This window comes from Neofelis nebulosa, chromosome 5, assembly GCF_028018385.1.
Source record: "Neofelis nebulosa isolate mNeoNeb1 chromosome 5, mNeoNeb1.pri, whole genome shotgun sequence".
In the NCBI taxonomy this organism is placed as follows: Eukaryota; Metazoa; Chordata; class Mammalia; order Carnivora; family Felidae; genus Neofelis; species Neofelis nebulosa.
This window is the reverse complement of record NC_080786.1, coordinates 151,129,333-151,152,233: the sequence shown is the minus strand read 5'-3', so window position 1 is coordinate 151,152,233 and position 22,901 is coordinate 151,129,333. Positions and strand designations below refer to the sequence as shown.

The window sequence follows — 22,901 nt, the reverse complement described above, 5'->3', positions numbered from 1 at the left end:
GAAACTAATACAATGTTTTAGGTCAATTATACCTCAATAAAATGATAAACCTTTAAGAAGACACAATGTTAGGGGGACCTCGGTGGCTTAGTTGGTTAACTGTCCGACTCTTGATTTCACCCCAGGCCATGATCTCACGGTTCCTGAGATCCAGCCCCACATCGGGCCCAGGCTGTTATCACCGAGCCTGCTTGGGATTCTCTTTGTCCCTCTCTCTCTGCCCCTCCTCTCACTCTCTCTCTCTCAAAATAAAGAAATAAACATTAAAAAAAAAAAAAAAGAAGAAGAAGACACAATGTTAAAGAATCAACAAATCTTACCACCCCATTGCAGTAAAGTTGAGTCACGCGAACACAATCGTTGGACATAAGTTCAGGAGCAAGGACACAATCGTCCACATAAGGGCAATCTTCTAACAAGGCATCATCTACTACAGTGAAATCTCCCGGGGCAAAATCATCCATGCTGTACCATCCTAAGGAAATAACACAAACCCAAATTAGTAATTAAATCGTCTGAGATAATATGAGAAGCAGTTTTCCTGGCTTCTATGGTATATTAGAAAAATCCTTGGACCTCAGGCCTCCTCAAAATAATCAATAAGGACACTGAGCTCTGGAAGATTCTCATCCTCAGTCTGCTATTCTTTCCCCAACTCTCCTCAAGTGATCAGTTTATCTTTCTTTTCTTCCTTAGACTCACATAGTCACCATCTCTACTCTGAATTTATCTGTTTGCAGGTCTCCCTTAGCTGGGAGATAATTAAGGGCATTTTACTCACTTTTGTATGTGCCTGGCACATGGTAAGCCCTCAAATAATTGTTTGCTGAATGAACAAAAGACATCTTTCCACCGCTGCCCTCCTACACCATCCGCTTTCACTGCATCCTATAAAATATGCCATTTCATCACACACAAACTCTACCATATTCTCAACCTCCTGGCCAGAAGTAAATCCTGACTCCACCGGCTGTTCACATTCTGCTACCCATCCCTCCGTGTGCGTTCCTGTCTTGGACAAAGAGGCAGAGCTGGGGTGGTCCTGGGTGAGACTGTCAATCTCCCAACTTCCCACAGCCGCATCCAGACTTCCATCCTCCTAACAATCACTGCATCTCTCACTCTCACAACTACCACACCACAGAGCACTGCTAGATTGCAAAGGTAGGCAAAAACCCTCATATTATCAACAGCCTCGTATTTTCAAACATATTAACTATGTTTCAAAAAGAAGCATTTCAATGGGGGGAGAGGGAAATTAGGGCTGGAGTTTCAGACTAAGGCTTTTTTCCAGAAGGAAGTTCAATAATAAAGATTTATAGCTATCGGAGATTAGCTACAAAACCTAAGTATCACTGAAAAATGCAACATGGTAGTACTTCTAACTCTCGCCCATGTAACGGCCGTCTTTCCCTCTCCTCACCAGCACCATCATGAACACCGTTTCTTACACCTTTCCACTTCACCACTATCGCCCCGCTCCTGTTAGGACAAACAAAGCTTCTTTTTTCCTAAGCAAGACCACCGTCAGTCCTTGAAATACAAACCTGTTCTTTTAATTCTTCTTGTGTCCAATTCGCTGTACGAAAACCTCACAGTAGCAGAAGTGAAGAACAAGAACCATCTTCCTAGCAAACTATTCATGCTATTTGTCACACGTTGTACCAAACATTTTCACGTACACCATCCCACTCATCCTCGCAGCAATTCTCAGGTCCGATCATCACCTCCAGTGTGCAGATAAGAAATATGCTTAGCACAATTAAGTAATTGGCTCAAGGTCACCAAGCTAGAAGGATTTAAACTTAGGTCCTCTGATTCCATAGTCTCTCCTCTCACACACTCTTCCTTGTCACTGCCACCTGGCCAGTTCTTGCTGGTTGCCATGTTTAAGAACACTGGCAATCCTCACAGTGTTCCCCTCTCTCCTCCAAACTCTCACCAACCCAGCCACACCAAGGCCTGTATACACGATCCCTTCAGGACCCCAGCCTTACCATTCACCTCCTTGACTAAAATGATCTTCACCACCTGTGACACCAAGGCTCTACCTTCCCAAGGCTACACCCCAGATCACTGTGCAGGTTTAAGCCAGTTTTTAAACCTTTAACTTTGATTCGCTCCTTTCTGACCACAACCAAGAGTCATACAGCTCTTGTGTCCCCTGCCTCCTACCACAGACATTCTTCATCAAGAATTCTTCCTCCCTTTTCTCCCATTCGAATCCTTTCAGCTTTCTGCAGCTGGCTTTCCACCTCTGTTATTCAAGGAAAACTGCTTACAACAAGGTCATTAATGACCTTCTACAAGAGACTGATTATCTACTATGTCTGGAACCTGAACTGTCTGTATGAACAAGGTTTCCAGAGTTTGGAGAATTTAACTCCAAAAGCGAATGACTGGAAAAAATAGACATTTTAGCACCCAAGGTATGGCACATAAAGTGGGACATATGCTATCCTGGAAAATATATACACTTTTTAATTCATTTGCCTTACAAACATTCTGTGTGTGTAGAGCCAAGAACTCTCTGTCATAGCCCACACATCGCCATCACGGCATCGGTTATAATCCAATTAATGTGCTCATACCCAGGAGACTGAGCCACTGTGACAGCATGCTGGTCATTCACAGCCTGGCAGATCTCACTGACATCACACCTGACTCACCACACCCTATACCAACTATTCTATGATTAGACACTGGTGTACTTTTTATTTTCTGTCTTGTTTTAACCAAAGAGGCAATATGGCACAGTGGTTAATTAAGAGCATGGACTCTGGAACCAGACTGCCTGGGCTTGAATCCTGGCTCCCTCATTTCCTGAGTGTGTGATCTTGGGCGAGTCACTTAACCTCTCTGTACTTGGCTTTCCTCACATCTCCAATGGGGATAGCAATACTAGCTGTTTGATTAACCAGTAACACATTTATAGTGCTTAGAATAGTACATGGCATATAGGAAATATTATAAATATCAGCTATTGTTAACATTAGTATTAGATGCATATTTTAAAAAATCCACTGTTTGGATGCTTCCAGCTAAACGGTCTACCTTAACTGCTAAGTCCAAAGAGCACTTTTCAGCTTACAACTTACTTGACACTGTTGACCACTTCCTCCTTCTCAGAACTCTTCATATGGACTCCAAAGACCATCTTCTCCTGGTTTTCCTCCTATTCTTCTGGCTGCTTTTCCTCAGTTTCCATGGGCTCTTCTTCTCCATTCCCCGCCACCCAAATGTCACCTCTCTTTTTTTTTTCAGGCTTACTCTCTCCTCGGTGACCTCATCCACCATACCCAGGGCTTCAAAATAGTACTTTCTGCACTTCCATCATTTGCACAGCTTCACCATGATTTTTGCCATTTCCACATATCACATGTATTTTTATTTATTTAGTAGTTCTCTTTTATTGGGCTCACTTGGCCTAAGTGGTAATATCCATGATATCACAGATTTGACATACAGTTTACATTTTTCATACACATTAAGTTATTAACTATTACAGAATCCATGTGCCACTTTAAATTATCTCAAACTGCACTGAAACAAACAACGGCCGAAACGGCCAGAGGCCGAAGTCTCTAATTCCTCCAGGCTGCACTGCATCTCTATAGTCCCCGTCAACAAGATGTCCCACAAATTTCTCAGATTAAGTTCAAAAATAAACTTATCTTTTTCTTCAAAAACAAACAAATGAAACGAAGTTCTCTCCTCTTTCCGTATGTTACCAGTCAACTGTTCTACATGCCACATGGTTAAGCAAACCAGCGATCCGGAGGCAATCTGGACTCCCCAGTCTCTCTCAACATTCCTCTCCATCTGACCACAAAGTCCTGTCGTTTCTACCCACCTATGAAATCTAAAATTAGCACCCGTACACCTGTTCATGCCAATGACACTACCTTCATTTTCGCTTCATCTTTTCTTCTCTGAACTAACTTAACAAGCAGACTCCCAGCTGGTGATTTGCCTTCAAACCTGGCACTCTCTAACCTGGCACTCTCTAAAACTCTGATCGTAACATTTTACTGCTTAAAATCATTCAATAGCTTCCCTTCACCTTCAGAATAAAGTCCAAACTTCGTACTGCAGCTTGGAAGGTCTTTCATAATCCTGTTTCTGCTTTTATTTCCAGTCACTCCACAACATGCAACACAGAAGACATTCATACTCAACTGCCTCTGATTCATAAACAAACCTTCTTCTACAACCACCTAAGGCCTACCAGTCTGGGAAGCATTTCCTGATCTTTTCACTACTACTACCAAGTTCCTTTCTGCACCTCTTCTCCATAAGCCCAGAGCGCCCTGCCCACATCTTTTTGACAGCAGTTCTCACACTGGTCATCACAGGCTTATCTTTGTAGGCTGAGAAGGTATGCTGTGCGCTATTCATCTTGATTCCCTAGCTCAGTACTTGCCAAATTTTTTATTCACGCTCCCCAAGTAGAAAACTTTGCTAACTCCACTTGCTACCTCTACTACTGTTATTCAGTATTTTTTTGAGAATAACTCAACTTTTAACTCAGATCTAAGCTTGTTTTAATAGAAAATTTGATACCACAAGAAACCTTACACTTGGAAGGACTTTTTTTTTTCTAATACACTCAAGTAAGAATGTAAAGGACTTCTAAAACCATCAGTTACAATGAACTAATAGGGGACTCTCACTGCAAAACAAAGTAGATCCTCGATTCTAAAATTTTTTAAATTTTGCTGAGCTTATAGAATTAGGAATGTCTAAAACCACCCTTCCCCGCAAAAGCAACAAACCTCTGGCTAAAAACTAAAGCTGAGAGTCAAGAGCTACAAGTAGTATTGCCAAGAGCAGCAACGGACACAGCCCTGGGCCAGAAGCAAAGTGAAGACACCGAAAGTGGTCCAATGTAAACTCCCTGGCTCCCAACCAAACATGATACAAATCCTATCAGAAGAAAAGGACCTCCAAATCAAACTTTCAAGATCCCACGGAGAAAGATCAATCAAAGAGTTCATAACCAAAGATCATCAAGCATAGGAGGTGACAACCCAACATGAGAGATAGACAACAGAAAAAAACAAGGAATAAATTTAGATCCCTAAAGACATCAGACATTGGGACTGCCAGATACAGTCCACAGAATACCCATGGGTTCAGAAAAATGAGGAAGCAACATGAAAGAAAGACTTGATGTATCTGAAAAAAGAACCAAGTGGAACTTTTACAAATAAAAAATATAACGGTTAAGAGTAAAAGGAAAAAAATGGACGCATTATAGAGAAGACTAAGCACAGATGAAGAGAAATTGATGAACTAGAAGATATGGCTGCTAAAATTACCCAGCACTGTAAATTCTGATAGGGAAACAAGGAAATGAAAACTATGAAAGATGAAAAATACCTAACCTGGAAACAGTTCAATGCATACACATTCAACTAAATTTCCAAAGAGACAATATTTATTACAAGGCTCAGAATCTTCTAGACCTCTTGAAAGACAAAATTCAGAATCCAACAAAATTCAGAATCAAGAAGCGTGTGTATCCAAAAGAGGATAAACAAAAAGTAATCTCCATTAGACTTAAAAAGGAAATGACATAGCACCAAAGACAGAATATCCAATGCAACCAAAAGAAAAAGAAGTTTCTTCAAAGTAGCAAAAATAAACGCACAGGAGGCTTTCCATGTAGAATAATATCTTCACCATGTGGACAGAAAATAATCCATCAACCTAGAATGTGTATACCCATCAAACCTCTCTCAAGAACAAGGATAAAATCAAAATAATTTTATATAAAAATTGAGCTACCAAGAGACTTGAACTAACTTCTTAAAAAATACCAACTAGGGGCGCCTGGGTGGCGCAGTCGGTTAAGCGCCCGACTTCAGCCAGGTCACGATCTCGCGGTCCGTGAGTTCGAGCCCCGCGTCAGGCTCTGGGCTGATGGCTCGGAGCCTGGAGCCTGTTTCCGATTCTGTGTCTCCCTCTCTCTGCCCCTCCCCCGTTCATGCTCTGTCTCCCTCTGTCCCAAAAATAAATAAAAAACGTCGAAAAAAAAAAAATACCAACTAAAAGACATAAACTGACTGGATTGAAAGAAAAATCCAGTAATATATGCTCTGTAACAGACACCTAAAATGTCAGGGCATAAAAAAAGTGACAGCAAAATAAAGGAAAAGGATATTCCAGGTAAATTACCACCAAAAGGAAGGTGAGATAGACTAAATAGATACTAACACAAAAAGCTAAATTAAGCATGGAGAGGATCACAGCATAATAGAAAAGATTCAATCCATCAAGAAAATAATGTTAAACTTTTACATCCCTAATCAAATAATCTCACCACACATCAGAAAAGTTGTTAGAACTATAGGAAGTCAGTTAGAAAGTAATAGCAGGAGATTGCACATATCTCTCTCAATTAATGACCAGTGAAACAAAAATTAATAAAGACAGTCTGAACAACACAATTTGCAAGTTTGATCTAACAGATACATAGCAATTAGAAAGCACATACTTGTCACAAGTACACACTTAACAGTTATTATTCACTATGTACAAGGCCACAAATTGAGAGCAAGCAAACATTTTTTGGAAGACAAAATACTACATTCTCTGATAACACAATTTAGGAGTGAATAACAAAAAGAAAAATGTTAATGTAGATACTTTTGAAAATTAAAAAAACATGTTACATGTTTCAAAGAAAATTTTAAAACGTGTACATCAAAGAAGAAATCAAAATGAAAATTTTAAAGTACTTAGATTTGAAAGTTAATGAAAACATTGTAAGTTAAACAATGTTAGCTAAGGCAAAAATAAATTTTGAGTTAAGTTTACAGCCTAACACACTTATACTAGGTAATAACAATGGCTGGAAATTACTAAGTTAAACATGGAATTTAAGTTAAAAAAGTAATATAAGCCCAAAGAAAGAAAATGGAAGTAAATAAACGAAAAGGAGTCAATGAACAACAACAAAAATTTAATAGAACTAATTATGCCAAAAATTAATCCATTTCCAAGATTAGTAAAATAGACAAATTTTTGGCAAGATTAATCTAGAAAAAAGAAAAGTCACACACAAATACTCAAAATGAGAAAAGGGGGTTGGGGCGCCTGGATGGCTCAGTCAGGTAAGCACCAACTCTTGATTTTGTCTCAGGTCATGATCTCAAGGTGAGTGGGATTGAACCCCGCATCGACACTCTGTAATGACAGTATGGGGCCTGCTTGGGATTCTCTCTCTCCCTCTCTCTGCTCCTCCCCTGCACTCTCTTTCTCTCTCTTCCAAAATAAAAAATAATAATAAATAAAAACAAATGAGAAAGAGAACATAACTACAGATAAAGCATAAATTAAAAAGGGAATTAAGAGGGGCACCTGAGTGGCTCAGTTGGCTGAGCGTCTGACTTCAGCACAGGCGCAGGTCATGATCTCGCGGTTTGTGAGTTCAAGCCCCGTGTTGGGCTCTGTGCTGAAAGCTCAGAGCCTGGAGCCTGCTTTGGATTGTGTCTCCCTCTCTCTCTCTGCCCCTCCCCTGCTCATGCTCTGTCTCTCCCTCTCTCTCAAAAATAAATAAACATTAAAAAAAAAAGGGGGGGGGGGAGAAATTAAGACAAGACCATGAACTTGATGCCAATCAACTTAAAGTTTTTGTTGAAAAGACAAATTTCTTAAACTTACCAAAACTGATTAAAAGCAATGGAAAACTTGAAGTCCTACTATTATTCCATTGCTAATTACTACCAAATTATCAACCATTTACAATCTTTCTACAAAGAAAACATTAGATCCAAATGATCTTAGAGGTAAATTCCACCAAACATTTAAGAAACAAATCACCCCAATCCAAACTGTCCTAGGGAACAGAAAAAAAAAAAGAACTATTCTTTAATTGTATAAGGGTGGCATAACATTAATGCCAAAATCAGACAAGATAGTCAATAAAGAATAATGATATGTGATTTCACTCATAAACAGATTAAAAAAATCCTAATATTAGCAAACTCAATCCAGTAGTTCATAAAACAAAAACAAAAACAAAACCAAAAAACAATTCACTAAGATCAATTTGGGTTTATCTCAGTAAAGAATACAAAAGAGAATTAAGAATTTTAAAATGTATTAACTGAAATCCACTACATTTAACAGATTAAAAAAGAAAAACTACAAGATACTCTCTCTCAAGTTTTTCTGTCCCATGCAGAAAAGCATGTGACAAACCGCAAAGACTTCCCTAACTTATAAAGAGTTATTTACGAGAACTTAAATATTTTTTTTTTTTAATTTTTTTTTTAACGTTTATTTATTTTTGAGACAGAGAGAGACAGAGCATGAATGGGGGAGGGTCAGAGAGAGGGAGACACAGAATCCAAAACAGGCTCCGGGCTCTGAGCTGTCAGCACAGGGGCCCGATGCGGGGCTCGAACTCACGGACCGCGAGATCGTGACCTGAGCCGAAGTCGGCGCTCAACCGACTGAGCCACCCAGGCGCCCCGAGAACTTAAATATTTTTAATGCAGAAACATTCCCTTTAAAATCGGGAATGAGACATGTATATGTCCACTACAATCACTTTTAATGAACAATCATCATCATCACTTCCATTGAACATAGATGTAAAAGTATGCCAGCATATTAAGACAAGAAAAAAATTTTTAAGGAAAATAATTGAAAGGAAGAACAAAAAGTGTATTTGCAATGACATAATTATTCACATAGAAAACTCAAAAGAATTACAGAAAATATATTAGAAACAATAAAAGTTTATCAATTGGGTGGCTAAAGACTAATATAAAAATCCATTAAATTTCTATTTGCTAACAGTAAACACAGAAAATAGAATCTTAAAAAATAACACCATTTATAATTGAAACAAAACCAATAGAAATATTAGAATGAATATTTTAATGTTTAATGTTCTCTCTGTATAAAGTTACAAAACCAAATTAAAAGACATTAAAAACCTAAATAAATAGAAATACATACCATTTTCTCAGACAGGAAGGCTCAAAATTTTAAAGATTTCAATTCTCCCTCAAAGTGATCCAATAATTCCAATTAATTCCCAAAGAGTTTTTCATGTCATGTGACAAGTTGATTCTTAAAACAAGAACAGAGGTCCAAGAACAGCTGAGACTCAAAACCCCCTGCCCCAAATAGCAAGATTTCTGGTAAAGCTATAGGATTAATAATTATAACAGCGTGGTATAACACAGAGATAGACAAGGAAACAAGTGGCAAAGAAAAAGGGAGCCAGAAACAAACCCATGCTGGTGAACAGAGGGACAATTCCACCTATGATATGAGGACAGCTGTAGCCACATGGAGGAAAAAAAAATGAATGTGGATCAGTGCCTCACACTATACACAAAAATCAATACCAGATGGATTATGAATTTAAATGTGAAAGACATCATTTTAAAACTTCTAAAAAGAAACATAGGAGAACGTCTTTATAATTCCAAGGCCAGGTAAAGTTTCCAATTAGATTACATTAAAATTAAGAACTTCTGTTCACCAAAATACACCATAAAGAGTAAAAAGACAAGCCATGAACTGGAAGAAGATATTTACAATGCATACAATCAATAAAGGATCACTGTTACCCATTTGTTAGTTTTAAAAGACAAAAGAAAAATGGGTAAAAGATACGAGCAGGCATGTCACAAAAGGAAAACCGTTCATAAACATATGAAAAGATGCTCAAACTCATTAACAAAGAAATGCAAGTTAAAATCACAATGACACATCATTTCATACCCATTTGATCAGCAAATATAAAGAAATCTGATGATGATAATAAGTGTTGGAGTGGATACAGATCAACCATAACTCTTACACACTGCTCGTCCAAGTATATAAATTGACAAAACTGCTAGTCGAAGTACAAGGTGGTACAACCACTTCAGAAAACGATTTGGTAAAGTTGAACATTCATACCCCATAATCCAGCAATTTCACTTCTAGCAAATAGCTCACCACAGTGGTATTCCAACCTTTTTTTACTCACAAACCACAAAAAATACTTCTAATCATTTCACACTAAGATGACACCTAAAATGCTCAGTCTAAGTTTAAATAATTGCAAAGGATGAATTTCTTGTGACATTTAAAAATAAAGCTGACACATCACTGGCTTAAATTGTTATAAGTATTATTGCATACGACTGATCAACAATAACTATATACACTGATAATTGAAGATAAGTGTTAAAATGTACTGCAAATGCAGTCTTGAGGAAATGGGAAGTGCCTGGATTTAAAAAGGCTTTCTCTAACAACATACACTAGATTTTAAATTATCTCTTTGTTTTCCATGGAGTTTTTCCACTTGGAACAATGCCTTCGTCAGACTCCACGTGGATGAGTGGTATGCCTTCCTTATCTAAGGTAGAAGTGCTACTAGGAAAGGTAAGGTGAAAGTGGAAGCAACAGGAGGCCTCTATTACAGGCCTCAGGCGTTACCAACGTCAGGAAAGAGTACACATGGAATTTAATCATCTAGAAATGGAGGCATTAATATCCGTGGTGCCTAAGTACTCCCTAGAAATACCTTCATTACTCCCCTGAGGGTCATACACCCCAGCATGAAAATTAGAGAAATTCTTGCAACTGTGTACCAGAAGATATGTATGAAAATTTCGTAATAGCAACACCTAGAAAGAGCCAAAATGTTCATCAAAGAAGAATGCATACACTGTGTTATATTCGCCGTGGAATATTACACAGCCTTAAAAAATGACTTACATCTATACTCAGTATCAGTGATTCTTAGAAACAACATTGAGTGAAACAACCAAGTCTCAGAAAACTGTATGCAGAATTCCTTTTTTTTTAACTCAAAAACCACACAATACATTGTTGAGGGATATACATATATCTGGCAAAATTATATTTAAAAAGCAAGAAATGACACCATTCAGGATAGTAGTCACTCTGGAGTTGAGTACATTCGATATTGGTCATTTTGATTCTTGGATTGGGTGTATTGATTGGTATTCATTTTATTATTTTGCTTCATAACCTGCATATATATTACATATATTTTGTTTTTTATTATCTTTATTTTGTTACATATATTTTGATTGTATCAAATATTACATTAAAAAGGAAAAAAGATTTTTCAAAACCATTCATCGTATTTTAAAAAGCAATTAAATCGCCTCAACTGCCACTAGAGAGGTACATATACATATCACGGAAATTACTAACTTTACATCAACCATAGGTGCAAAATAAATTTTTACTGGAATTGAACTTATGAGGACCACATGAGATAAAGACTGAGCAAATTAGCTGTGAGAGATGAACCCATCTGACACAGAGCTGGAGCAGTAGCCAAGGTGGCTGCAAGCAAATTTAGCCATACACTAAAGTACAAGGAAGCTGGTCAGTAAAGAGAAGACAAAAAAAGTTAAAAGTCTAATAACATAAAATATTAGCAAGGATGTGAGGAAATAAATGGGTGTCCTCACTCAAAACCAGTGAGTGAAAATTAGTACAACCACCTTGAGAGCTTGTGTGATATTTAGTAAATTGAAAATGCACATAACCTATCTAGCAACTCTGCTACAGGTGCATTTCCTAGACAAACTTCCAAATGTGTGCACATGCAGGCAAGTACAAAGAGGTTTATTGCAGGACTGTTTTAGAGTCAAAAACCAGAAACAACTTCAAAATCCATCAATAAGGAAATGGATAGATTATGGTATATTCATACAATTGAATTCTTTACCAGTAATTAAAATGAACCAAAGGTAACACAATTATCCAATTTATTTATATATAAATCTCAAAATATTATGCTGATCAAAAAAAGCAAGTTGCAAAAGACACTTATCATTTAACACCGTTAAAATTTAAAACACATACCACTACATATTGTTTACGGATTCACTGTGAATCAAGCATAAAATAGGAACACGGTGGCTGCCTCTAGAGGAGGCAGAGGAGCTCGGAGCACCTCCAATATCTGCAATTTTACTTCTTAAAAAAAAAAAAAAAAGGATCTGAAGTAAATCTGGCAAAATAATTACATTTGTAAATCTGGGTCATGGACTGGTTAGATCCCCCTACGTATATTATGTGTGAATCATTCCAGAAGTTAAAAAGAAAAAGGGAGATTAGGCAAAGGTAAGAAAACTGAACAAATGAACAGAAATAAACAGACACCAAAACACAGCTTTTGAGCGCAGAGCACGAACCTTTGAGCAAGAGGAGGCGTAGAAGGTAGGGTCTTTAACGGGTTTGAAGTCTCTTTCCCTGGGTATCCTTGTAATAAATCCCATTTCGCTCAGGATAAAATGCAAATTTCTTGCAATAAAAAAATGTCCTAACTGAAGCTGTAACTATAAGGAAACTGCTCCCAAGGGAGGAGTAAAATCTGTAAGAGGTCTACCTTGACTCCCCTCGCCAGGGTGTTGGGCAGAATCAAGTGACGATTTATGTGAACGCCATAAAACACTACACGAACCGTTAAGTATGATCAAGAATGCCCAGGAACAGCTAAAATATATTTACCCAGCTGGCGTGTACGTATATTTTGGAAGCAGTCTGCAGTTGAAGGGCTTTGGGTGTCTAGGGCGCTTCTGGAAAAGGCACTCTGCACGGGTACCAGCCAAAATTCGCCTACGCCTAGGCTCGATTTTGGGCCCTTGGCTCCCCCCTTATTCCATCCCCGGAACAGGCTGGTTCGACAGGCCACACTTGTCGTCAACACTATAGAGCAGCTGGCCAGACCCGCTGCCGTCTCCCCTCTTCCCACCAGCGTTGGGGGCGGGAGGATGCTTCCAAAAGAAGGGAGGGGGGAGCGTTTCCCTTCCCTGGTCCCTTCCGGGGAAGGAGGCCACCACCCCCGGACTCGACTGCCATTCTCACGAAAGCAGGTGGCGCAGACGTAAGGCACACAAAACACAGAGGATGGAGCGTGCACGAACGTTCACGAACACTCGCGAACGAAAACGCGCACAAGGGGGAATCATACATTCGACAGGATCCGGGCGCGACACGCGGGCGGGTACACGCTAAGACGCACACCTGGGCGGGAGATGCCCCCAGGACAGGGTCACGACTGCAGAACGCGCGGCCACGCGAGGAGTGGACCCGCACCCCCCGGCGAGGGACGGTGACACAACGAGGGGCCACCCACACGGGCCACAGGCGCCCACGCCAAGAAGAACGGTCGCGACACAAAGAAGCCGAGAGTGGACACACAGGCGCGTGCTTGCACGCCCGGGCCGAAGGACCCCTCGCCTATCAGGGTTGTCACCCTCCAGACGAGAGTGCGCGGGCGGCAGGGGGATGCGCACACAAAGGGGCTACTCCCACCCTCGCACAGACGCCCGGAGGGGCCCAAGCTTGCAGAAGGGGACCATAAGACAAAGGGGACACACCCACTGGGGCCGAAAAAGGCGGCCACACCCCCAGCGCACCGGCACCCCGACCCACGCAGACACACCTCGGGCACCACAGCTAGCGACGCGGGGCGACGCACACACACCCACACTCACCACACACCCACGGGGGGGGTGTGGAGGGCCCCTCTCCCCGGGCATCTCGGCTGCAGCACGACAAGGTGACACATCCGGGAGCCCCGCCGCGCGCCAGATGTGCACTCACCGGGGCCCGCCGCCCGCGAGCCTCGGACGCGGGCCGCCGCCGAAGCCGCCGCCTCGGGCCCTCCACGTCAGCCAGCGGGCGGGCGGGAGCGGGAGGCAGCGCAGGCGGCGGGCGTATCACGTGGGCAGCAGCGCGCATGCGTAACCGTGCCCCCCCGCCCCCCCCCTTCCGCGGCGGCGAGCGGAGCGATGCAGCTTTCCCCAGTGCTGGCTTGCTGCAAGCCGGCGAGGGTCGCCGTGCGCCTGCGCCTGGGGTGGCGGGGAGGCGTGGGGGGAGCGCCATCGCGACCCGGCCTTTCCTTCAGATTTTCTTCTCTCGCACCCCCCCCCCCCCCCGACGAGGCTTCCCGGACAGCGCTTGCGCAGGGGACTCGAAGCTGAGGTGGTCGAGCTGTCGGGAGGGGCCTGAGTGGACGCTTCAAGGACCCAAGGTCGAGGGCCAACCCCCACCCCTAGCCTCGAATAAGAAACAAGAAGCTCCTCCGAGAGGGCAGGGTCCGGTCCCGGGTGCCCCGGGTGCCGGGGCCCAAACCTGGGGAGGAGCCCGGCCCTGCCCTGCCCTTCCGCAGGGAAGCGAAGCCTGCAGGGCTGGAGCGGCGTCTGTCCCTCCTCTGCGCTCCCTTCCCCTCAGCTGCAGGGTGTGCGCGCGCACGCGAGGTCCGGGGGCTTGTGCGCGCGTGCAAGCGGTGTGTGTTGGGAGGTGTGTCCGCAGGTTGGCCGCGTGCAGTGGTTTAGGCTAGGGGAAAAAACTGCAGAGGCTGTGCCCATAGCAAAGCAATGAGGCTACGACAGACCAGTGACGAGGGGGAGGAAATCACTGACGATGATTGTGTTTCTTTCCCACAGATTGTCCAAAGCCACAGGGAAAATGGTGGAAAATTCACCGTCGCCATTACCAGAAAGAGCGATTTATGGCTTTGTTCTTTTCTTAAGCTCCCAGTTTGGCTTCAGTAAGTACTTTGATGGCCAGGGCCTTTTTCTGGTGTTCAAGGACAAGGAAATTACTGCATTTGTTCTTAGAATGGGCCCATCTGAACTGTGATTCTTTTCTACCTATGTCTTTAAGAAAACCTGAAGGGAAGTTGTGTTTGGTGTTGTGTATGCCAGGCACCAGCGTAAATAGTTTAACTCAACAAATATTTAGATAGCACCAGACAGGACTGCAAAGTGGATAAAACCTGGTCCCAGTGGTCATAGTCTTCTGGACAAGGCAGACAAGTAAATTTACAATTAAGAGTGTGAAAAGAGCCATGGGAACCCAGTAGAGCGACATGAAATCAACCTGGGAAATCAGGGTTAGCTTTCTCCCCGACAATAACCAATAAGAAGCAAGACGTGGGAAGGTTTACTTTTTTTTTTTTTTTTTTTTTAACGTTAATTTATTATTGAGAGAGACAGAGCATGAGTAGGGGAGGGGCAGAGGGGGAGACACAGAATCCCAAGCAGGCTCCAGGCTCTGAGCTGTCAGCACAGAGCCTGACGCGGGGCTCGAACTCACAAACCGCAAGATCATGACCTGAGCCAAAGTGGGACGCTTAACCCACTGAGCCACTCAGGCGCCCCTAGACGTGGGAAGGTTTTGAATGAAGGGTGTAGAGTGAGTAATTTGGTGCGGGTGCAGCCTGTGGGAGCTAGGAAGTGAAGAGAATTAGGCCAGAGAAGCCTGGGTGCTTCACATCCTGGATCTGGCTCAGTCCCTGGGGAGGATCCGGTTTTCCAGATAAGAAAACTGATGCTCACTGACACACTAATGTGCCCACGGTCACACAGCAGGACCCATATCTCTCCTCTAAAGGATGTGGGGGGATGCCTCGGTGGCTCAGACAGTAAAGCATCTGACTCTTGGTTTTGGCTCGGGTCATGATCTAGTAGCGGTTTCCTGGGTTTGAGCTCCGCCTCCGCCTCTGCGCTGGCAGAACTGGCTTGGGATTCTCTCTGTCTCTCTCTCTCTCTCTCTCTCCCTCCCCCTCCCTCTCCCTCCCTCCCTCCCTCTCTCCCTCTCTCCCCCCTCCCCCTCTCCCCCTCCCCCTCCCCCTCTCCCCCTCTCCCCCACTTGTGCTGTCTCAAACTTAAAAAAAAATTTTTTTTTAATAAAAAAAGGATGCGGGAATTGTGAGGAAAACTTGAGAGAAAATTGGGTGTCCCCATCCAACATCTTGGAATTTTGTAGAAACCAGGGAGGTGAGGGAGTGGTGGTGTTTCTGAACCTTAACTGCATCAGTACAGCCAGCCATGCTTTTGGCTAGGGTAGTGTATGGAGTAAAGATGTTCTAACTTGAGTTCAAATCGTGACTCCTCTAGAGACGAGCTGTGTCACCTGAGACCATTTGCTTAACCTCTTGAACTTCCAGATTCTTCATCTGTGAAAAGGTGGTGGTCAAGTTTACTGAATGTTTATTGCGTGCAAGACAGTCCTGTGAAGTAGATATTACTATTACTGTCCTCATTTTAGAACGACAGTCCTGAGGCACAGGGTTTTAGTAATGTGTTCAAGCTAATATACCCTGTAAATGATACAGCTTGGAATTTGAACCCAGACACTGGGTTGACTTCACCCTGCTGCCTCTCACGGGTCTTGTGAGGATTAATTGCTGTGATTTATGCAAAGCAGTTAACATATAGGAACATAATTACTTAAGTGTTAGCTGCTGTTACTATTATCATCAACAACATCATTTTTAAAAATCTCTGTTTTAGTATTAGAAAGATTACAAACTATACAAATAAATAAAGGCAATGACTTTAAGACCTAAATCCAATAATACCCACTACTTTTAATTTTTTGAGGAACCTCCATACGGGTTTTTCAGAGTGGCTGCACCAGGTTGCATTCCCAACAGTATAAGGGCCACACCCTTGCCAGTATTGCTTGTTTTCTTTAATTCATTTTAGCCATTCTGACCGTGTGAGGTGGTATCTCATTTTAGTTTTGATTTGTATTTCCTTGATGATGGGCCACGTTGGACATCTTTTCATGTATCTGTTAGCCATCTGTATGTCTTCTTTGGAAAAATGTCCATTCTTCTGCCCATTTTTTTTGACTGGATTGTTTGTTTTATGGGTGTTGAGTTTGATAAGTTCTTCATATATTTTCACTACTAACCCATTATCAGATACGTCATTTGTGATTATCTTCTCCCATTTCATAGACTGCGTTATGAGTTTTGTTGATTGTTTCCTTCGCTGTGCAGAAGCTTTTTATCTTGACGAGGTCCCGGTAGTTTATTTTTGCTTTTGTTTCTCTTGCCTCAGGAGACCTATCTAGTAAGAAATTGCTACAGCCCACAACCAAAAAGTAATGCTACAAATTTTTGAGTACTTACCAGATGCCAGGCACTGTGATAGGCAAAGGAGGAGCAAAACATTCAAAACTTACCTGCTCTCCTAGGGTTTTCATTCTAGTATGGGGAGATAGCCAGTGGACAAATTAAGTAAGTACCACATATATGATGTCAGATGATAACATGTACCATGGGGAAAAATGAAGCAAGAAAGGAGGCTAAGGTTAATGGGAGGAGGTTGTTGTTTTAAATACAGCAATCTGGAAGCACCTCCCTGAGAGATGTGATTTAAGCACAGACGTGAAAAGTGCGAGTTAGCTGTGGGGCAGTCAGGGGAAAAAGTCAGACAGAGAACAGCCAGTACCAGAAGCATTTAGAAGAACGTGCCTATGAGTTTGAGGAACCGATGGAGGTGTAGGCTTGAAGCCTGAGAAAATGAGGTAGAAAGTAATAGGACAGAGGTCAGAGGCTGTACCCAGCAGTTATGATAAAAGAAGGTATTGGGTACAAAGGGATTACATGATTCTCTCTACATTTAAATATTTACTGAATTGAAAACAAGCAATTTTCTTAGTCTGCTTAGGCCACTGTAACAATTCCATAGACTGGAGGCTTAAACAATCAACATTTCTTCCGGTTCTGGAAGCTGGGAGGTGCAAGATCAGGGTAACAGCATGGGTGGTTCTTGGTGAAGGCCCTCCTCCTGGCTTACAGACAGCCACCTTCTTGATGTGTCCTCACAGAGTGGCGAGAGAGCAAGTGGAAGCTCTGGTCTCTTACTTTCCTTACAAGGACACTAATCCCAGCATGGGGCCCCACCCTCATGACCTTTTCTAAACCTAACTACCTCCCAAAGGCCCTGCCTCCAAATACCTCCACATTGGGGATTCTAGCTTCAACATACGAATTTGAGGGAGATATAAACCTTGGTTCCATAACAATAATTATAGATTTTGATAGTAACTTAGAAGGAAATAAAGGAAAATGATAGGAGTCAGGAGGGGGTGGTGGGTGGCACACAGCTGGAACAGCAAGTGATGGAAAACGCCTCATTGAAAAAGAGGGTATTTGAGCCAAGAAATGAATGGAAGAGAAGGAATCATCCATTGAAAGAATCAAATGAAGAACATTCCAGGCAGACGGTAATCACTGCACTCACTGTCAGTGCAAGGGCCCTGAGACTCCGCCTGGAACAGGAACATTGCGCAGCAGGACTAGACATTGGAGAAGTGAGCAGAATGTTGAAGTCCTTGCAAGAAAGGAGTTTGAATTTTATTCTAAAGGCACTTAATTTATTCTAAGGGTTTGAGCAGGCAAGCAATATAGTCAGATTTATATCTTTGGAAGATCACTCATTGCTGTGTGGAGAATGACTGCTCACGTGTTCTCAGCCTTGAAATTACTAGACACCCACTGGAAAAACCCGGAGTCGTTCTTCACTTACACTTTTTCTTCTCCCAACTCATTCATCTGCTCCTGCCGCTGAATCTGGTGGGGCTTTCTACTGCCTCTGCTCTTCCACAGATAGATCCCACACACACAACCATCACAGTGACTCATTTGGGACGCAGACCCAACTCCTCTACTTAAAACCTCCGGTTGGAGTGTAAATGGTTATTTGTCTTCGTAGTTTGCTAGATCTTGAAAGCAAAAAAAAAATATATATATATACACATATATACATATATGTGTATACATGTGTGTATATATATGTATCTCCGGCTGTCCTCATTGCCTAGAGCATAAAGTCCCAAGTTCCTTGTACAACATATTTCATGATCTGGGACCTGTTCACTTTTCCGGCTTTATCTCTCAGCACTCACAGCCTTATGCTTTATGCTGCACGTACTCTAAACTCCTTAGTTTCCCCCAGAAGCATCACATTCCTCTTCACTTCCATTTTAACTAATTCTCTTGCTGCTGCCTGAAAGCATAGTATGAACACACTGCATGGGTTCACAGTCCAGCTTAGGCAAGTTACTTAAATTCCCTGTGCTTTGATTTTTCTGTCTGTGGCTTATGAATAATAATAGCATGCACCTCAAAGGATTTGGAAAGGGTCAGACAAGATACTGTATAGGAAGTTCCTGCCATTACGTTTGACTCATTACTGTCTCACACACTAGTTTGTTTTTTTGTTTTGTTTTTAATTTTTTTTTACATGTATTTATTTTTGAGAGACAGAGCACAAGTTGGGGAGGGGCAGAGAGAGAGAAGGAGACACAGAATCCGAAGCAGGCTCCAGGCTGTCAGCACAGAGCCAGACGCCAGGCTCGAACTCACAAACCATGAGATCATGACCTGAGCTGAAGTCAGATGCTTAACCGACTGAACCACCCAGGCGCCTCTGCATTTCTTTAGTCTTAAAAGCCATTACAAGCTTCAAGCTGGTCCCTTGCCATCTTTTCCCTCTACCATCCAGCCACACTAAATGCCTCACCAGATCCTTCATGCTCTCTCTGTGGATCATGGCAGGGAACATCGTTTTCTCATATTTCCTTCCTTCCTCATCTGCAGGCCCCAATTATATGCATCTTTAATCTGGCTAATCCGCTACTCATTATTTAGGCCCCAGTTTAGTCATTTCTTCCAGGAAATCTTTCCTGACCACTAACATCACCTCCATCAGCACTAGTGTGGGCTAAGGTCCTCATATGTTCTTATGTCATCTTTTATTACTCATACCACTTAATCATAGTGCAGTGAAAATATCAATTTACTTCTCTCCGTCCCCCTCCCCTAAGTTTTATGCTCGGGGAGGACAGAGGCCATGTCTTTTGGGTTCACCACCGTTTCTCATGCTCCTGATGTAGAATATGACTCATCATCATTGATACCGATAGTTCGAATTTTATCTCTGCCCCTTACCTTGGGCAGATGATGTAACATTTCTAAGATTTCATTTACTCAGCTGTAACAATGACATACACACATAGGATTGTTTTAAGGATTAAATTAAATACTGCATGTAAAATGCTTAGCCAACAGTGAGCGCTTGGAGGTTGACTATTGTTTTTACATATTAACAACAGTAAAGGGTGCCACAAAGACTCCACTTGAGGGAAATAAGATTGTATTCTGGGAGATGGGGCAGAAGCCCAACAGGTAGTGGGTCCAAACAAGGGTAGTAGATACGTTCACCTTTGAGCAACAAGTGTCTGTAATCATTTCAACCCTGTGGGGACGAAGTGTTGAACAGCTACTGTATATAAGGCAAATTGCTAGGTTCTGTAAGGATCACTGTAACAGCTAAGATGTGATTTATATCCTGGGGAGCCTGGGTGGCTCAGTCAGTTAAGCAACTGACTCTTGATTTCAGCTCATCAACTGACTCTTTTTTTTTTTTTTTTTTTAATTTTTTTTTTTTTCAACGTTTTTTATTTATTTTTGGGACAGAGAGAGACAGAGCATGAACGGGGGAGGGGCAGAGAGAGAGGGAGACACAGAATCGGAAACAGGCTCCAGGCTCCGAGCCATCAGCTCAGAGCCTGACGCGGGGCTCGAACTCACAGACCGCGAGATCGTGACCTGGCTGAAGTCGGACGCTTAACCGACTGCGCCACCCAGGCGCCCCTCATCAACTGACTCTTGATGTCACTGTTGATGGATGGGACTAAGCCCAACATTGGGCTCTGCGTTGGGCTCTGTGCTGACTCCATGGAGCCTGCTTAGGATTATCTTTCTCCTCTCTCTCTGCCCCTCCCTCCCTCAGACACATGTGCTCTCTCTCAGAATAAATAAACATTTTTTAAAAAAGTGATTTCTGACCTTACATTGCTTAAAATATAGTATAAGACTTAAGACATGTTTTAAAACAAAAAAGACTAATGGGGGGGGGGAAGAGTAGCTTAATGAGTATAGAGTTTTAGATTTGCAAGATGGTAAAGTTCTAGAGATCCATTTCACAGCAATGGAAATATACTACTTTAACTTGTAAGTATCATAGGAATGATATAGATAAGGAGCTAGAAGACTGAAGGGAAAGAAAAGTCATTTTTGAGGTGATCAGGGAACCTTCACAGGAGGTTTTATGTTATCTAAACCTTGATAGATTAGATACATGCCTTACTAACTTCTCTTTTTTCTTTTTTTGTTCCCCTTTTCTGCAGTACTATATCTTGTGTGGGCTTTTATTCCTGAAACTTGGCTAAACTCCTTAGGCTTAACCTACTGGCCTCAAAAGTAAGTTTAATGATTTTCTTAAATAAAAATGTATTAATGCTGTTTCTCAGGATCATAGTTTTTCCTTTAGACTTCCCAAATCTTAAATATTTATTCTTTTTTTTTTTTTTTTTTTTTAATTTTTTTTTCATCGTTTTTTTATTTATTTTTGGGACAGAGAGAGACAGAGCATGAACGGGGGAGGGGCAGAGAGAGAGGGAGACACAGAATCGGAAACAGGCTCCAGGCTCCGAGCCATCAGCCCAGAGCCTGACGCGGGGCTCGAACTCACGGACCGCGAGATCGTGACCTGGCTGAAGTCGGACGCTTAACCGACTGCGCCACCCAGGCGCCCAAATATTTATTCTTTTAAGATCCATAAAAAGCCATATAGAAATCTAAAGCTTTTTAAAGGACATCACTGATACACCTTTAGTTATAAATGGTGAGGTGGACACAACATCATTATCTCCATTTCCTCCTGACATCTTGCTCAGATAACACTACAGAAAAAAACATTTTAAGGTATAAACCCATGGGAACAAATAATGGGATAGCAGGTAAGAAGTATCAACAGAATTTAAGGAAATGGATTGCAGGTAGGTGAGTGGTAACTGACTTAGTTTCCACTTTTTCCATGTTGCTATGGTATGGAATGATACAGGATTGCAGCTTTTCATCATGAGACCTTGTAGAACGATTTGTCTAATCAAAAATAAAATTAAATTCAAAAAGCATGTTACCTTGGTGATGGACTCTTGAGAATGATGACTTTTTAGGCAGTTACCTACTTTAATATTTTCTTCTGCAGGTATTGGGCGATTGCATTGCCTGTCTACCTCCTCATTACTATAGTAATCGGTTATGTACTCTTGTTTGGAATAAACATGATGAGTACCTCTCCACTCAACTCCATTCATACAATCACAGGTAAATGTACCTCAGAGGGAAGTGTGGGGGAATGGAAGAGAAAGAGTCAGCAGTTTTATCAAGAAAAGCAACCGAGAATAGGCTACAGTAGGTGACACACACTGGCCCGGTAAAAAGAACCTGGGAGAAATAAATACAAAGTTATACCAGAGGAGATGTTTACATGGCAGAAATAAATTCTAAATCTGCTGTTTATAGCATGTGTATTTTCCCATAAAGACCACAAGTACATAATATATTCCTTAGCAACTGTTCATGAGAAAAACAAATTTTATCCTAAACAGGCAGTGTTGATCAAGGCAGGCAAATCGTTCCATGTAGACCTTGTCTAGGAGAGCAATGTGACAGTGTGCCCCCTCCTCAGGACCCTTGTGTCCATCTGACCCCAGTTCTGTAGATAAAGAGCCACAGCAGGTTTCTGTATTTTTTTTAAATTCCCTTAAGTCTAACGATCAAAGTAAATTCCTGAGCTTGCTCAGATTGTAAGAAGTGTTTTTTATTATACTTATGGTATTAATCACACCATATTGCTTGGTATGATTTTTTTTAACTTTTCAAAGCTTTTGTTTCATGAGTCTCTACAATATATTTTGAACCAGTTACAGTATTTTTATATTTCTTTCCTGAGAACCTACTGTATTTCCTGAATTCTTGCCTGGAATTACCGCAAATAGACAATTTGTACAAAGGGGATGTCCTTAAGTTTGCATGAATGATTTAATAGTTTGGGGATATTGGGTTAAATCTGTTTTCCAAGCCTCAGTCTAATTCTGTCCCTATGAGAAGTGTGCAAGTGGGACTTTAATCATCACTGTACAGTTGAATGAAATATTAATTTCTTACCCTAGTTAGATATAGAAAGGACTTTCCTGATTTTTATTCCAGTTGGGACATTTCTTTTAAAGAGAGCATTCAAGTAGTCTTA

General features: G+C 41.8%; 2 protein-coding genes across 16 annotated transcripts in view; one reads left to right on the top strand and one right to left on the bottom strand.

Annotated features, from left to right (window-relative positions):
• TTC3 (tetratricopeptide repeat domain 3) overlaps window positions 1-13,729 on the bottom strand; it is a 130,154-nt gene extending 116,425 nt beyond the window's left edge. For 3 of the 8 annotated variants that reach the window (XM_058731968.1, XM_058731970.1, XM_058731971.1), the window contains exons 1-2: window positions 13,497-13,707; window positions 321-475 (exon numbers count right to left, since the gene is read on the bottom strand). In XM_058731968.1, coding sequence (XP_058587951.1) covers window positions 321-464 — 144 coding nt within the window. In that variant the 5' untranslated portion in view covers window positions 465-475; window positions 13,497-13,707. Of the gene's footprint in view, window positions 1-320; window positions 476-3,098; window positions 5,769-13,496 lie in introns of those variants that run through there. The other 5 variants (XM_058731974.1, XM_058731972.1, XM_058731973.1 and 2 more) reach the window with 5 other exon arrangements.
• The window catches only part of PIGP (phosphatidylinositol glycan anchor biosynthesis class P), a 40,971-nt gene continuing 31,063 nt past the window's right edge, over window positions 12,994-22,901 (top strand). For 3 of the 8 annotated variants that reach the window (XR_009262330.1, XR_009262332.1, XR_009262331.1), the window contains exons 1-4: window positions 13,874-14,035; window positions 14,451-14,554; window positions 20,995-21,067; window positions 21,858-21,976. Coding sequence is in view for 5 of the 8 variants with exons in the window: in XM_058731981.1 (XP_058587964.1) it covers window positions 14,473-14,554; window positions 20,995-21,067; window positions 21,858-21,976 (274 nt within the window). In the remaining 3 variants the exon portion in view is untranslated. Of the gene's footprint in view, window positions 13,203-13,765; window positions 13,842-13,867; window positions 14,036-14,450; window positions 14,555-20,994; window positions 21,068-21,857; window positions 21,977-22,901 lie in introns of those variants that run through there. The other 5 variants (XM_058731980.1, XM_058731981.1, XM_058731982.1 and 2 more) reach the window with 5 other exon arrangements.